The 17576-nt window shown below is 37.2% G+C and overlaps 1 protein-coding gene across 1 annotated transcript; it reads left to right on the top strand.

The window, feature by feature from the left end:
- The first annotated feature begins 437 nt into the window (after window positions 1-437).
- On the top strand, window positions 438-2189 carry LOC107604901 (Tetratricopeptide repeat (TPR)-like superfamily protein). Its single transcript, XM_016306615.3, has one exon. The coding sequence runs from the start codon at window positions 553-555 to the stop codon at window positions 1771-1773; it is 1221 nt and encodes a 406-aa protein (XP_016162101.1). The 5' UTR covers window positions 438-552; the 3' UTR covers window positions 1774-2189.
- The last annotated feature ends 15387 nt before the right edge of the window (window positions 2190-17576 follow it).

Raw genomic sequence — 17576 nt, 5'->3', positions numbered from 1 at the left:
ATTAATTATATTCTATAATAATAAAATATAATTATAAAATTATTATCATATTATATATATTTTATTCCATCAATAAATTTTTTAGATTTGTCACTAGGAAAAGTCTAGGGGCTAACAATTTTGTGTTTTTTGGTCAGCACTTAACCATAAAAAAAAAGTGAATGATTTCTCACTATTAGATATAATCTCACACCATTAAAAACACTATTGATGACCAATTAATGGTTACAAAATACCAAAGTTGTTGGCTCCCTAACATTACTCTTGTCACTATATTATCTTATAAAGAGCACAAAAATATATACCAATTTATATATAAAACTTTATTAAAATTTCCGTAACTATGAATATAAATTATTTTTGGTGCTAACAAAAAATAATAATATTTACCAACCAAGTAAAAAAAAAAAAATATTAATCATGGCTTCATGGACATGTTCACCACCATTTGCATGCCCGGGGCGGTGTAAGATTGCGAGGTTGCAAGCTTGCAATGCACTGGTGAGAATTACTACTTACTAGGGATAAAACTGTAATTCTGTGTTGGTCAGAATGCCACCTAATGCCGCTGCCGCACTCGCAGGCCTCCGCCGACTCTGCACCACCACGGACGCCGCCACAATCACAATCTCGAGAGCAAAATCCCAACTCCGAAGCGAGTTTGACCCGGACAAGGCCCTGCAGATCTACTCCTCCGTGTCGAAGCACTACTCCTCCCCAGTAACCTCCCGCTACGCCCTCGACCTCACTATCCGCCGCCTCGCCAAGTGCCGCCGCCACTCCGACATTGTGGACCTCATCGAGTCCCAAAAGTCTGACCCCAAGGTGGCCTCGGAGCCCTTCCTCTCCACCCTCATCCGCTCCTATGGCATCGCCGGCATGTTCGACCGTGCCCTTCAGACCTACCACCAAATGGACACCTTCGGCACCCCTCGAACCTCCGTCTCCTTCAACGCCCTACTCACTGCCTGCGTCAACTGCGCCCTCTACCACAACGCCCCCCACCTGTTCGACGAAATTCCCAAGCAGTACGGCGTCGTTCCAGACAAGGTCTCCTATGGCATTCTTGCCAAGTCCTTTTGCCGAATTGGTGACCCTGCAAAGGCCCTCCAGGTCTTGAAGGACGCTCAGGGAAACGGCGTCGAGATCACGGCGGTTACTTATACCACAATCTTGGATGTTCTGTTCAGGAAGGGGAAGATTGATGAGGCTGAGAAGCTGTGGAGGCTGATGGAGGAGAAGGGTTGTGTGGATGTAACTGCCTATAACATGAAGCTTAAGTTTCTGACTGCCGGCGGTGGCGGCTTGCCGGAGAAGGTGAATGGTTTAATTGATGAAATGGTGAAGGCACGGTTTATGCCTGATACAATCAGTTATAATTACTTGATGACTTGTTATTTCAAGAATGGGATGGTGGAGGAAGCCAAGGAGGTTTATGGTGGACTACGTGGGAAGCAATGTCGTCCGAATGCTGCGATGTTTAGGACCGTGGTGTATTTTTTGTGCAGGAATGAGGATTTTGAGGGTGGGTACAGGGTTTTTAAGGAGAGTGCCAAGGTGAACAAGATTCCGGATTTCAACACCATGAAGATTTTGGTTGAAGGGTTGGTGAAGAAAGGGAAGAAGGAGGAGGCGAAGAAGCTGATTGGAACAGTTAAGAAGAGGTTTCCTTGTAACATGTTGAAAGCATGGGCTAAGGTCGAGAGGAACCTCAACTTGGTTTCTGATGATGGTGCTGATAGTGTTGAGTCTAAAAAGGATTCGGAGTCATAGGTAACAACCAAGGTCTATTGTGGAAATTATTTTTGGTTGTTCATGGCTTGGGTTGTATTGTGGTTAAAAGGAGCATTTCAAGGTCATCCATGCTTCATTTCATACTCTGGCTGCAGTAATTAATATTTGATATTACATGGAGCTTAATCTTGACTTTCATAGTTGGAGTTTAAATGTTTAATAGCTGCAAACAAGGTAACTTCTTCGGGGAGGGGCCTTGACAATTGACATTTGATTTTCTGATGAATTAATTTCACTTTGCTTCTTCCAATAGGTTTGTTTTTTGCTCTTCTGGCATTGAGTTATTATGACTTCTGACAATGTACTCAAATCTAGCATAATTTCTGGAGATTGTATATGTAAGGCAGCAATTTTCATGATAAATATTCGACAAAAGCCAGTTCTATTTTTAGCTACACACTATTTGCTGTAGAACTTTAAGTTTACCTATTGTTCATGTTCATAAAAATTGGAGGGCATGTTATTTTCCGAGTTTCAAACCTGATCAAAGTGTCTTCATCAATATGGGGTGGAATGGTGCTCTTTTAATATTATTTAAAATTGATAACAATGTCCCTCATTTATTGCTTCTATTGTATTAGTTGATAGGTTTTGTAGAAGGCAATAAAGAAGATAGTAAATGATGAAACACTAATTTGATAGCAAAAGTTAAGGTTCTTGATTGTTTTTGCATTTATCGCATCAAAAATGCTATTTGCACACTAAAATCAGCCACTAAAATCAATCATCGTGTATTTGTGTATATATACATGTATAATTTAACTAATTTTTAATATGTATTTTGTATTTTTATGTGTATTTTATTTTGGTGGCTGATTTTAGTAGTTGATTTTGGTGTAAACTTAACATGTTGTTATCGCATATATCATCTTGCTTTAAAAATTCTACAATTCAGGTTTCCCCTTTAGCTTTCCTTTTCTTACCTTTGTCTATGCAATTATCTCAGCATCTTTTTAACTATATTTTACTTGGTTATTATTCTAATTTGCTTCCAGTAGTATCTGACTGTCTGATTGACTTACAGTTTCTTCTAGTGAAAAATTTGAAGAATCCAATAGATGTTTGGAATGGAACTTCAAAGTTTAGTTGTTGGGAATGTCTCTGGTGGGGGAAAGAATAATCTGGTTTTTAAAGGACTATACAAAAATATTCCAAATGAATGGTTTAGATTGCATTCGTACTGAATTTGTTAGAAATACTAGTTTTGATCCAAAATTAAATGTATTTGCAGATTGGCTCCAACATGGTCTGATTGGATCAACCCTGTAATGACCTTGTTTTTTTTTGGACAAATTGATGAATGGTTTTTTCTTTTGTTTTTGCACTTTGCAACATGGACACACCCACAACCCACCCAAATAGAAAGTTCTGGTTCAATTACTACCCACTATCCAATTATTATCTATGTCCTCTACAATTTCATCTTTTACCTTTTCATATGTATAAATTCTGGGGAAGTTAAGACCAAAAAAAATAAAAAAAAAATTCTGAAAAAGCTTCAAAGACATAAAAATGTTAATAACAAAGGAGATTGATTTGAAAAATTAAATTATTTTTATTATTATTATTATTATTATAATAATAATAATAATAATATGCGTAATAATAATAATAACAAAAATAATAATGAGGGCGACATCTAATAATAATAATAATAATAATAATACCTGTTACGGTAGGTAATTGGAGATTAATGGGCTGGATTCGTTGGGTTGGCCCAATCGCAATCGTCTGAAGGAGGAAGTCTCTGACTAGGTTTGTGTCTGGGAGCCTCCGTCCGACTTGTATGTGTGAAGGAATGGGGGTGGTACCTGCAAAGACACTCCGATACCTAAGTCAGCAAGAGTCTAAGCAAGTTTTGAGGAGTTAAGTCCCATTTTGGTCCCTGAGATTGGCGAGTTGCACTGATTTAGTCCTCCAGATCCCGATTACACTAAATTAGTCCCCCAGATTTGAAAAAATGCACCACGTTAGTCCTTAGGCTATTTTCCGTCACTGGAGGACTGACGCCGTTAGTGACGTGGCCAAATATTGCCACGCTAGACACTAGGAAACGGCGTCGTTTCTAATTTGGCGCTAAAAAAACCCCTTTGAGCGACGTCGTTTGTATGCGATGGAAAACAAAACATTTGCTTCCCTCTTTTGTCTCCACTCTTCGTCTTCAACTCCTCCATGAGTGACTCAAAATAGGAACGAGTAACTGCAATAGGATTCCCGGAGACTGCTGGATCACGAGTGAACACCGTACAGTTGTCTGAGGAGGTACTTTGCCGCTACAAGGAGCTTTTGTTCCGTCACCAAGGTTAGTGAAGAGATTAAAATTTTATTTTTTCAAATTTTAGGGAATGCGTTGATGGTTGTTGATCATAGTTTATTGCTTTGTATATTATTTTTCCCTAAGGTTTGTAGTGAAATTTGGGCTAGGGTTTTATTTCGATATTGTCTGCCACTGTTTTTTTGGGGTTTGTCTTCATGCTCTGTTCCGATGGTGGATAAATGTGTTTTATTTTGATATATCTCTCTGTCATGTATAATGTAGTTGATGAAAACTATCTTAAAGGGATCATTATGTGGACCTGGTGCTGAAAAGAAATTTTTTTGAATCATGCAGATGGATGTGCACTTAGATATTATGTTCCACCATGGGAGAAAGTTTCAGAAAGATGAAAATGGGATGACTATATATTCTCCTGATAAGAAGGCATGCGTTTGTGACATTGATGTAGATACTTTAGATGTTTTTTGGGTTAGAAATTATTATAAAAAACTAGGATATGATAGGATAGGAGAATGTTGGTGGCATGTTCCCGGGAGGAGTTTAGACAGTGGGTTAAGAGCTCTGAATTGTGATGATGAGTTGAGAGAGATGTGTTTCATGGGTGAAAAGAATGATGGGCTGGTTGATGTTTACTTTGAGCATACAGTTTCAACACCAGAAATTCTTGAGGGAAATGAGATTGTGGTGTATGTTAAGGGTGACTATGATGATTTGAGAGAGGTTAGTGATGAACCTGACAATGAACCCCTACAAGACAAGATCCCAAACCAAACTAATATACCCACTGCCCGTGCTGATGAGACTCTATTCACCAACAACAATGAACCAATGCATAATACCTCACCACCCAAGAGCACAGAACCAACAGATCCTGGTGCTAATAACCCAACACCCCAAAAATATAATCCCACTACCACATCCAACTCTAATCCTAGCCAAGCTACTACTGCAAAGCCTGTTAGCAAGACTCCTCCAGTTATCCCAAAAACTAAACCCAATTCAAATGCCAACCCAAATCTGAAATCCAATAATACATCATCCTCCAAGGCCAATGCCAACCCGAAGAATGCCTCCAAGCCCAAGCCCAAGCCCAACCGGAATTCTGTGTCTAAGCCCAAACTAAATCCAAAGCCCAAAATCACTACTAAAGCCTATTGCACAAGGTCTGCTTCAAAAGTGAGGAAGGTACAGCAACATGACAAGAAAAAATAAGTGCTGAGGTTGTCTTCTTCTGAAGATGAACACACCACGGAGGACAGTTCATATGATCCTGGGATAGATGATAGCTCAAGTGATGATGATGTCGTTGGAAAAAAATGTGAGCCCAAGAGAAGAGAGTCTGGGTTGAAGCATGCACCTGCTGAGGGACTAGCAAAGTCTAAGAGAAAGTTTCTTAACGATGATGATGCATTGGTGGTGGATGATGAGGAGTGTGAGGTGGACTTAAGTTTCTTAGAAGTCCTTGTCACAGGAGATAAAAACTTGGACAATGCTTTGGATCCTGGAGCAGAGTCTGATGGGGCCAACTTTTGGCACTCGAAGGAAATGAAGACTCCTCCTCCTTCGGAAGATGAATTTTCTGAAGAAGAGCCAGATGATGTATTCCTGGTATTTAGAGATGGTATTCGGTTCGGTGATTTAAAACTTGAGGTGGGATGAAATTTAATACAAAGTCTGAGTTCAGAGAGGCAGTGAGAGAGTTTACAATTCAAGAAGGTAGGCGGATTCAATTTATTAAGAACGATGCTGTGAGATGCGGGGCTGTCTGTAAGGCTGAGGAGTGCAAGTGGGTGGTATATGCCTCACGGGATCATGAGGAGACATGTTGGCAGATAAAAACTTTCAATGACGACCACACATGTGCTAGAGAAGCCACCAACCGAGCTGCAAATAGGAACTGGTTGACTAACAAGTTAGTGAAGAAGGTTAGGAAATATCCTAACTTCAGACAATGTGAGGCAGCTGTCTACTTCAAGTCTAAGTGTGATCTAGTGTTAAATAGGAATTTAATTTCTAGAGCCTTGGCAGACGCTAGGTGTATGGAGATGAGAAGGCCCAGAATGCAATGGTCAGGGACTACGGAGAAACACTCTTGAAGTGTAATCCGGGTTCAACAGTTAGAATTGGAACCATCCCACAACCAGATGGAGAGGTGATCTTTCAGAGGATGTATGTATGTCTTAGTGGGTGCAAGAATGGTTTTAAGGCATGGTGTAGGCGACTGATTGGTTTAGATGGGGCATTCCTTAAAACACAAACTGGAGGCCAGATTTTATCCGCAGTGGGTCAGGATGCAAATCATCACATCTATGTTATAGCATGGGCAATTGTGGATGTCGAGAACACGGAGAATTGGAGGTGGTTTCTAGAGCTACTCCATGAGGACCTCGGAGACTATAAAGAAAACAAATAGTGCTTCGTGAGCGACATGCAAAAGGTAAACCCTACCCTTTCATAGTATACTCTATTATTACAACAGTTCTTAAGGTGTAGCCTATTGCTAGTTAAGGTAAATTGTTCGTTAAGGTGTTGACATGTTGGTCTGAATACCTGTGTACTGACTGAGGGAAATATTTGTGTACAGTATTCTTTATTGGTAATATGACATAGGGACAGAAATAGGGAACGATTTCAATGTAGGGGACCACTTCAGGTTCATTAAACAAATGTTAGGGACTATTATGGGTTAATATTTGTATCTCAGGGACTATTATGTGTCACGAATTGAATCTCAGGGACTATTATGTATCACGAATTGTAGTGGTTTCCCGCGAAGAAGATATGATAATAATCAGCTGAATCTTGATTATATATACCCAAATTTTTAGTGGTTTTTATTGAACATCTGCTGTGCAGTGCAGTTTTGCAGCTGTTGCCGAACCGCTGCTGCCGAACCGCAGCTCACCTCCACCACGATTCTATCAATTTGCGGCGAGTTCGACCATGGATGCTACTTTACCGCCGCAATCCTCCGCCTGTGTTGTAGTGAAAGGAGTTGACCCAATCACCACTGGATCATGGCGCCAACATTGTTCTCATAAGGAATTGCTCTCAGTAGAGACCAATCATTTCTGAATAGCAAGGGTGAATTTGACCTGGCTCAGGATTATCATGCAATTTCCTTAGTTGGTACCTTTTCCTTCCAATAGTTGGTGATCCATGGCTCCGATCTTCAGATTGTCGACTTTCGTGATCGTTAGATTGCACCTCTTAGTATCTCTAAGGTAGAGGACCATTCCTTTAACTCACAGACAATTATCTCTCCAAGCTCTGAATGCAATGCCACATCTCCTATACCATCTTAGAATTATAGTTACAAATGTCTATGAAGTGTTGTCTATTACCATGATTTGTAACACATCGCTCCCACTCCTTGTGTAATGCAATTTTGTTAAGAATCTTTATAGGATTTGTTTGGTGTGACATCAATCATTCACACACTACCACGACTCAACCTACCATGACTCTGAATAGATGACTCACTTCAACATGAGATGAATGATAAGATATCCACTCTATCTTCATGTACTTCCTGAACAGGTTCCGACATGAGTATTGCAACAAGTCCTTGTAGACATGCCAAATAATGTTTGGAGTATTTTTCATCTTCCGAAAAAATGATAACCACATTCTTAGAATTATATCCAATCAGTGACCTATTGCTAACGATATACAAATTGTACTTTAATTTTTGACAAATATCTTAATCATGGCTATACATATATGAGATAAAATAAATGTCAAGATAATAAAATTAACCGCAAAGTCGGCTGTAGTGCCATATCGCGTTCAGCCTATTGATGTCCGGATCACGTGCATCTGCAAGTGTCATATTCGTCTTACTCAATAATATGGTCAGAAAGAGATAAAAGAGATGAGAAAGTGGTGAAAAAATTGGAAATGAGATTCAAAAAGTCGTTGTAAATGACATCTATATACATGCGTTACCTAATCTTATCTCATTTACAGTGTAAACGATATAAGCTTGCATTGTAAACGACATACATACAAGCTACTGTAAATAGATATGTGCAAGCTTATATCGTTTACACTGTAAACGAAATTAGTAATTCTATGCATTTTCATAATAATTTTTAAAATTATTTATTTCAGTAAATAAAAAATTTATTTAATTTATTTAAATAAAAAATTCTGATAAGTTCTTAATAATAAATAAAAATTAATAAAGATAAAAATATTAGTTAAAAATAGAATAAATAAAATAAAAGAAAAATAGTGTATTTTATGGATTTCAATTGTTTACTAACTCTTTTCTTTTCTCTTCTTTTTGATACTAATTTTTTTTAAGAAAAGAAGTTGTATAGATAATTTTTATATATACTTTTTACTTTTTGATAAAAATAATTAATAATAAATAATTTTTTATATTTAAAAAGAATAAATATGAGTGGACTACTTTTTAATTACTTAATTTAGTATTTTTATTACTTTTCTTTTTACTTAAAAAGAAAAGCTTTGCATACAAGTTATTAGTGCTTGTAAGCATTACAAGTTTATTAACCACTAACCTCCCAAAATGCGCTGCAAGTGTTACGTCACTTACACGCGCTATATAAAGATCCCGCGTATATATAACTACCAAATTTAAAAGATTTGTTTCCTTCTTCGTTCTCCTTATTTCCAGATTTGCTCGTTCTTCTTCTCGCGCGTCTTTCCCTGCTTTTTTCGATCGTTCTTTTCCCCTCCTTTCTCACTGGTTTGTTCTTCGTCATTTACGTTAGTTCCTCTCTCTGTAACTCCATCTTCATTTTCTATTCGATTTTTTTGTTTTCTGAAATCAAAGTTTGAACTCGTTTTGAAGATAATGGATGATTCAACCTCAGATTGTCAGCTGAATCAGGGCGAAGTGGATTATGAATTTGAATCTAACGAAGTTCCTGAGGTTTGAATTACATACGATTACTCTAAATTTTATTGCAGTAATTTGTATAGCATTGTGTAGCTGAATAATTCGTGAACATTGACTGTGAAACTAACGTGTGAACATAAATCTGTGGATTGAATCTAATGTATTAGTTTTGATTAATTATCTGGAATTTATAGCAGACGCTCGAGTGTAGATCAGAACTTTTTGGGTGTATTTTTGTGGGAAGTGTGGGTGTATTTACAGTTTATGGCTTTTTCTGTTATTTTAGCTGAGTTGTCGTTCGGGTGTATTATATTAGACATGATTGAGTGTGTTTTTAGTTTTTGACATGGTGTATTCTGCAGCCTGTGTATTTACAGTTTATGATTTTTTTGTTATTTTAACCGAGTTGTTGTCGTTCGCGTGTATTATATCAGACATGATTGGGTGTATTTTTATTTTTTGACATGGTGTATTCTGCAGCCTGTGTATTTACAGTTTATGGCTTTTATTGTCATTTTAGTTGAGTTGTTGCTGTTCGGATGTATTATATCAGCAATGATTGGGTGTATTTTTAGTTTTTGACATGGTGTATTCTGCAGCCTCTCTCTGTTGTTGATGACCAGTTTGTTCTGAAGGTTAGAATGACCTTTACCACCCTTGAAGATGCTGGAAAATTTTACAGGAACTACGTCAAGGCTGCAGGTTTTTCTACAAGAGTTCAGAGCACAAATAGAAAGGAAAACGAGATTAAGAATCAATTGATTACATGTAGCAGTGAGGGAAAATGGAAATCTAAAATATCTCCGACCGAGAAGACAAATCCGACAGCCGGTTTAAACTGTCCTGCAAGAATTTATATACACACATTGAAGGATGTTGGTACTTGGATCATTTTAAAGGTTGTGCTGGATCATTCACACCTTTGCTGTCCAAGTAAAGCAGAGATGCTCAAACAGCACAGGGAACTAAGCATGTCCATTCGTCGTACAATAGAGAATAACGAGGAGGCTGGTATCAGACCAAGCAAAACTTACCAATCATTTGTTGCGGCTGCCGGGGGTCACTGCGAGTTAAATTTTATTGAAAAGGATGTGAGAAATTACATTACCAGAGAAGTGCGAAATGTTTCCGAACAAGAAGATTCAAAGGAATTCGGGAAATATTTGTTAAGAATGAAAGAGAAGAATTAGAATTTCTTTTTTGAGCTTGAACTCGAGGAGGATCAATCAATTAACCTGGCTTTTTGGGTCGATGCAAGAAGTAGAGCTGTCTTTGAGTATTTCGGAGATGTTATTTCATTTGACGCCACCTACAATACAAACAGGTAACAAACTGTCCCTGTTTATGATGCTAAATTAATGTATTTTTATGAATCCGCAGCAGAGGTGTATATTGGGTGTTTTTGGGTGTATACAAAGCATTTGTTGGGTGTACCTAATGATTTTCCATTCTGCACTATGGTAATTTGTTTCAGGTATAATTTGGTTTGTGGTTCTTTTGTCGGGGTGAATCACCACGGTCAGTCAACACTTCTCTGATGCTCTTTGATAAAAAACGAAGAAATTGAATCATTCAAATGGTTATTTCAATGTTGGCTTCGTTGCATGGGAGGAAATGCTCCGAAAGGGTTTCTGATAAGAGCTGGAAGATTGATGATTTAGAAGTTATAGTAAACTCTCGTTGCAAGTATAGTTACTAAACCAAGCAATCAACCTTTCTTACAAACGTTTTGGTTGTCACAAGTAACAAACCCCTAAATAAATTGATAACCGAAGTATTTAAACCTCGGGTCATCTTCTCAAGGAACTGCAGGGAAGTATGTTTTTATTAGTGGTTATGAAGATTGTAAATTGGGATTTTTAAGATGAGGAACAAGTAACTTAAATTGCAATTGAATTAAGTAAAAGACTGTAAAATAAATAAATAACTGTAAAATAAACTTTTGGCAATGTATGAGAAATTAGAAGTCCTATCCTAGTTACCCTTATCAATGATGATTAAAGTTGAATCTTAATTCCACTCAGTTAGTATTTACTTAAAGTGAAGAAAAGTCAAGTGACTAATTAGTTAGATCCTCAAATCCTAGTTAATCCCTAAGGAAAGATTGGGATTGTTGAAGTTCAATTCAATTAGCAAAGATAACAATTATCAATCATATTTGAGTTTGATAACTCCTGAGTTACTGATTTCTTAACCAAGACCAAAAGGGAAAAGTAAATCTACCGGAATAAAAATGTCTTCAGATGGAAAGCAACAGCGATATAAATAAAAGAAACAATTGTAAACTGAAATACCTCAAATAACATTAATTCAAAAGAGTAATCTGTAACATAGAAGAATTCATAAATTAGATTGAAAAGATTAATAAGAAGGAATTTTGAACCTGATAGAAAGAGATAATCCTGGAAGCGAATAAAATCCTAAATATAAATCCTAAAAGAGAGAGGAGAGAGCCTCCCCCTCAAAACTACATCTAAATCATGAATACTAACTAATTGGAGACTCCCTTCTGAATGGATACATTCTCCCACTTCATAACCTCTGATCTGTGCCTTCTGGACTTGGATTTAGGCCGAAAAAGGCTTCAAAAATCGCTGGGAGCATTTTCTGTAATTTCTGGTGCGTGGCCTCTGTCACGCGTCCGCGTGGGTCACGCGGTCGCGTCATTGGGAGTTTTTCCTTGTCACGCGGTCGCGTCAGTCATGCGTCCGCGTCATATGCGTTTCGCTCAAGGCGCGCGATCGCGTCAATCACGCGGTCGCGTCGCTGTTGATTCGCGCTGGCATGCGGCCGCGTCGTCCATGCGATCGCGTCGTTGCCAGTTTCTTCAAAAACTCCGTTTTATGCTTTCCTTCCAATTTTGTATGTTTCCTTTCCATCCATTAAGTCATTCCTGCCTTAGAAGATCTGAAACTACTCAACACACGAATCACGGCATCGAATGGAAATAAAGGGTAATCAAAATAATTATTTGTAAGCATAGGAAACATGTTTTTCACATACATCACATAATAAGGGAGGGAAAGTAAAACCATGCAATTAATATGAATAAGTGGGTGAAGGATTGAATAAATCACTCAAATTAAGCACAAAATATATCATAAAATATGGGTTTATCAGTTTCTCACTGATCAATGTGCATCAATGAAAAGGGCTTTAGAGGCTTGTATGCCAACAACAATTCACCGTTGGTGTATTTGGCACATCATGAAGAAGATTCCAAGCAAATTAAATGGGTACAAGGGACATGCAGAAATTGAACAAGAAATGAGCCAAGTTGTTTGGAACTCTCATAGTAAAGACTCATTTGATAGTAATTGGAATGATTTTCTGCTGAATTTCGGTCTTATGGACAACAAGTGGCTTTCAGGTAATGTTTGTTTAAAATCTGCAGCAGAGGTGTAAATTGAATTTTTTTTCGGGTGTATTTATAGTCTGTGTTTGGGTGTATTCTGCAGATCTCTATGAAGACCGTCATATATGGGTTCCAATCTATCTGGATCACCACTTCTGGGCAGGGATGAGAAGCACACAAAGGAGCGAGAGCATGCATTCATTTTTTAACAAGTTTATTACCCGGAACAGCTCGCTTATTCAATTCGTCAAACAATACGATAATTGCCTCGGAAGCAGGGAGCAAGCAGAGAGAGAATTAGATGCTGCAGATTTTTATACGGTCATACCGTGTGCAACTAAATCCTCCATTGAAGCTCAGTTTCAAGATGTGTACACTCATCAAAAGTTTAGGGAAGTCCAAGCACAATTCAGAGGAAAGGCGAATTGCATCACTAGATTAACAAATTCCGCTCTAGGCTATTCAGTATACGAAGTCGGAGAACAAGTTTCCAGCTCAATATTCAACAAGTTTGTGGTTACTTACGACTCAGTAGCAGCCGAGGTAAAATGCCAATGCTTATTATTCAAGTCGAGAGGGATAATGTGCCGTCACGCACTAAGCGTGTTAAGCTTTGAACGAGTAAGCCAAGTGTCACCTAGATATATACTGGAACGATGGAGCAAGAAGGTAAAGAGGCGACACACACACATCAAGAGCAGCCACGACGAGCCACTGTTGGAGCCAAGAAGCAAGAGGTTTGACCAATTGGTTTTTCGTTCGCAAAATATTTGCGAATTTGCATCCGAATCGGAGGAGCTGACTGCAATTCTGCACCGTACGTACGATAATGTCATGGTTGAGATGGAATCATTGAAAGCCAAAAGGAAGGGCACATCTTCTTTATCTCACGAAGATGCCAACTTGGAATCCGTTAACGAGCTTCAAAGCCCTCCAAGGATTCGAACAAGAGGACGTCCCAAAAATAGGCTAGGTTCAAAGTTGGACAAAGAGATTGCAAATGCCTCAAAGAAGAAGAAAACGAAAGCTTTAAACGAGGTAAAAGTGATGTTCTTTAAATATGTGGCGATTGAGTTTAATTTTATCATTAACAGTTTAGCTAATATGTGAGTTTGTTATATTTAGATAAACCTGTTTGATGCTGCATCAGTGGTGCATTCAAATTCCAGCCAATATCAAGGACATGTTATGAATTATCAGTTCAGGGTACCAGCAGCAGTGGATAATTCTTTGGGTGTATAGTTAAAGAATATGGGTGTAAAAGCACTGTTCTTTTGAGTGTATTTTTGTGAATTTTTTTGTGTTTCACATTTTACATATATATACATATATATACTTCAGAACCTTATTTTTATGTTATAAAATATTGTTTGTTTGTTTTTTATTACGGTTTAAGGGTTTAGGGTTTTAGGGGTTAGGGTTTAAGTTTTAGGGTTTATGGTTTAATGGATTTAGGGTTTAGGTTTTAAGTGTTTAGGGTTCAGGGTTTTAGGGATAAAGCATCAGATGGATAAATTTTTGGGTGTATATTCAACTTTCTTTAGGTGTAAAAAATGGCAGGTTATGTGTGTAAAAAATGGCAGGTTATGGGTGTATATTTGGTTTGATGTTTTCCTTTATATTATAGTACCTGTAATTCATACATTTTGAATACAGCAGACAGAGTTTAATTATTGAAAGAAATTTCACCATAAACTGGATTATAATTGGGAAATTTTTACAGCATGTGTTCAATTTGTTACAGGACTATATAACATTTACATTAAGTAGTGTCAACATCCTCAGAATCTATCTGACAATATGGACTCAATAACAACGAGGATGACTTGGACAGTCTTATTGCATTACTTCCCCTAATGGCTTCAGCTATGTCTAGATTCATGTCATGGAATAGAATTCGGGAAGCATATTCTACTCTAGAGTGGTCCACCTCGTCCTACAGTAAAAAAGAATATTCTGTTTAATCAACCATGTTAATTGAGTAATGTAATACAGAGTTATTTAGTTTTAAACATATTTACTTGGGTCCAATTGTCCCACTCATACTTCCGCCTTTTAATGTTTGCGGGCTCAAATATCTCAAGCCACTTCATTACGTAGATAGCACAGTCATAGCTGAAAACAGAAAAATAAATTATAAATTACATATAGGAAAGTTTAATTTTCAGAGTGAAAGATTTATACCTTGTCTTTTGGCCCGAGATGTGAAGGTATGGTGCTACAATTTCTCTGTCCTTGTCCCTTGATTTCAGAGGTGCCCCCCAGCATATACTTTAATTCGTGAAATTACGTATCCCTTAAAACACAAAACAAATCAGTAATACATGAATAATTTTAATAAAGGGATACGCCCAAAGGAGCACATAGTTACATCTTATATTGAACAGAAATACGCCCAACTATATATACAGAACACAGAACCAACTTACAACAAATGTATTCAGCGCAGTTCTCTCATCGGAAGGAGATTTTGTGTGATATGGGTCGACTATATAAAATTTCCTCTTTCTTGTATCAGCAAACCATAACCACCAATGTTGTGAATGGCAAAGAGGTGCAAATATCTGAAATATGTTCAGATTAAACACTGTTTTAGTTTATTTGGCACATAAGTAAAAAATGGTAATAAGTAGTTTTAGAAATGAAAACTTACATAACAATGTGATTTTAATTTTTGAAGGTCCAAGAAGGGTATAAACATTGGGTAGTCTTCCACCCTGAAATGCTTATTGTTTTTAGGCTGTAAGAATATCCCTTGTGGATGATTTTCAAGGGCCATGTTCTGCAAAAATTGTGAACAACCAAATGAATACAGAAAATACACCCAAACGAATCCAGAAAATACACCCAAATGAATAAACAACTAACACCTAATTGAACACATAAAATACACCCAAATGAATAAATAGAATACACCCAATATAAGACAAAAAAAATACACCCTAAGGAATGCAGAAAATACACCCAAAACTCGTTGAAGCAACCCTTACCACAATATCAGGGGGGAGACAGTATACTTCTTCTTGAAACCTTTGAATATTTTGTTGGTTTAGTATGAAGCACATGACAGAGACAATCTAGAAATGATGCCGAAATCAATTTTACATCAATCAGGATTGTAGTTAATTTTGGTGATAAAAACATTAATGTTGTTGTAATATTACCTTAGCTTCTATATGCGTTTTAGGCGCGAGTGATGCAAGGTGGAGTTTTGACAGAGTGTATATATCTTGCAATTTTTTGTACCAGATCCCCTAATTGTTCTAGCAGTTTTGGAGTTTCTGGAGTTTTTGCCCTGTGTTCATCTTGCGTTGACGCTCCCTCCTGCGTTGCTGTTTCTTCTTGGCTTGAATCAGTGAAGCCAAGGCTGAATGATGGCATCGGATCTGTTTTAGGAACATACGATGCTGTCCGTGCCATCATCATCAGCGCAGCAGCGTCTTCTGGGGCTGGATTACTGCGTAATCATGTATAATGTATTATAAGAATAAGAATATACGGATGATAACCAAAACATTGATTTTACTCTGATGAACTTACATTTTAGATGGAGTTGGGGGAAGTGTGGGTGTGCTTTTTTCAAGTTGTTGGGGGGGGGGGGAGGGGTTCAGGAGTGCTGCACGGTTACATAAAATTAATCATGATGTAAAAAAACTAGTCAGGGACAATATACACTCAATCTGTAACCAAATATACACCCAAACTGTAACTAAATATACACCCAAGACTATTTCTTACGTTTTTGTAGTTCCTTCAATTTGTAGCAGAGGGGTTGGTTCATTTTCTGTCTCAGGTGTTTCTTCAATTTTCGGCTCAGTGGTTGTTTGGGACAGTGGTAGACAAACTTGAATCGGAACTCTAAACAAGAAGAAAAATAAAAGGTTAACAATGCCTTTGAAAATAAAAAGGTTATAAGGTTGAAATATTCTTGAAAAACTCACATTGCAAGCCCTTCGGACGGTGTCTCTTCTCTCACAACCATCATATTCGAATTAGTCGGCTCACTGGCTGACTCTTCAACCAGACTCAACCTAAAATACACCCTAAGAAAGTCAAAAATACACCCGAATAATTCAAAAGAAAGACAAGCTTTGTTTTTTGAGAACTTACATACTTGCAGTTTTTGCTTTTTTTCCTGCCTTTTTTTTCTCGAATAAAACAATAAAGGGCTTTTTTTTCTAAAAAAATATATATACAGAATCAGAAGTAGAAGGTAATAAAAGGACAAAAGGAACAGTTATTTGAAAGAGAAATTACATGCTCTCTGCCGGTTTGTTTACGCTACTTTGTTCTGTGTGTCATTGAGAAGAAGGATCATCACTTCCCAAGTTTACGTCCGGTATTCTAAACATAATAGAGTTCATGTTATTCACACAAAATACCATACTGTTAAATCATGATAACAAGATTTTATCAAATAAAACTTCTTACGTTTCAGATGAGACATAGTGACCTTCCGTCGATCGCAGGTCAGCTTCCTTCTCCCTGCGAAATAAGAAACAATTATTAGCAAAGAAAACACCCTAAAATCTGAAATATACACCCCAACAAGACATATCCCTATGCAGCAGAATTTTCATTGTTTTCCCTTAACAATTCATTTAGATCTTCACTTCCTATTTCAGATCTGACAGTACATTCATAAAAGAACATGTTAACAAATATAATCTTGATGATAGACAGTAATATAGCTTACAAAGTACTGTACCCATGATAGGATTGAGCTTGCTCAGGAGATGAATCCTCAACAATGACCTTTTTCTTTTTGAATTGTGTCCTGGGTGGAAAAAACAAGTATGAATCAGAAATAAAAAATTAATTTTATCACAAAATACTATCCAAAGAAGTGCTTACTTTTTTGGTGTTTTCTGTGTCTTTTTCTTTGTTTTTTGCTTATTCACTGGTGATGATTGTTCGCTTCTATAAATTAATAAGAGACACTTTGTTAATACATGAAATCTTGATAATAAACCCAAAGGAAATGAGTAATAATTTCAGAACATTACTCATCAGTTGATTCGGATTCTGAATCAAAATCCTCCTGATTCTTCTTTCTTTTTTTGGACTCCATTCTGGAAGGCAAACAATCATTATTTAAAAATACACTAAAAGGGATAAAATACACCCAAATGAATGCACAAAATACACCCAACTTAATTAACAAAATACACCCAACTTGATAAAGAAAATACACCCAAGTATGTTGCCTACTTTTTGACTTTTTTGCTGGGTTGTTTTTTTTGTGAATCCTCTGAGTCTTCTTGAGTCTCAGACTCAGA

This window comes from Arachis ipaensis, chromosome B6, assembly GCF_059453495.1.
Source record: "Arachis ipaensis isolate K30076 ecotype BB chromosome B6, ASM5945349v1, whole genome shotgun sequence".
Lineage (NCBI taxonomy): Eukaryota > Viridiplantae > Streptophyta > Magnoliopsida > Fabales > Fabaceae > Arachis > Arachis ipaensis.
Note: the sequence above shows the minus strand (reverse complement) of the source record. Positions and strands in the feature narration are given on the sequence as shown.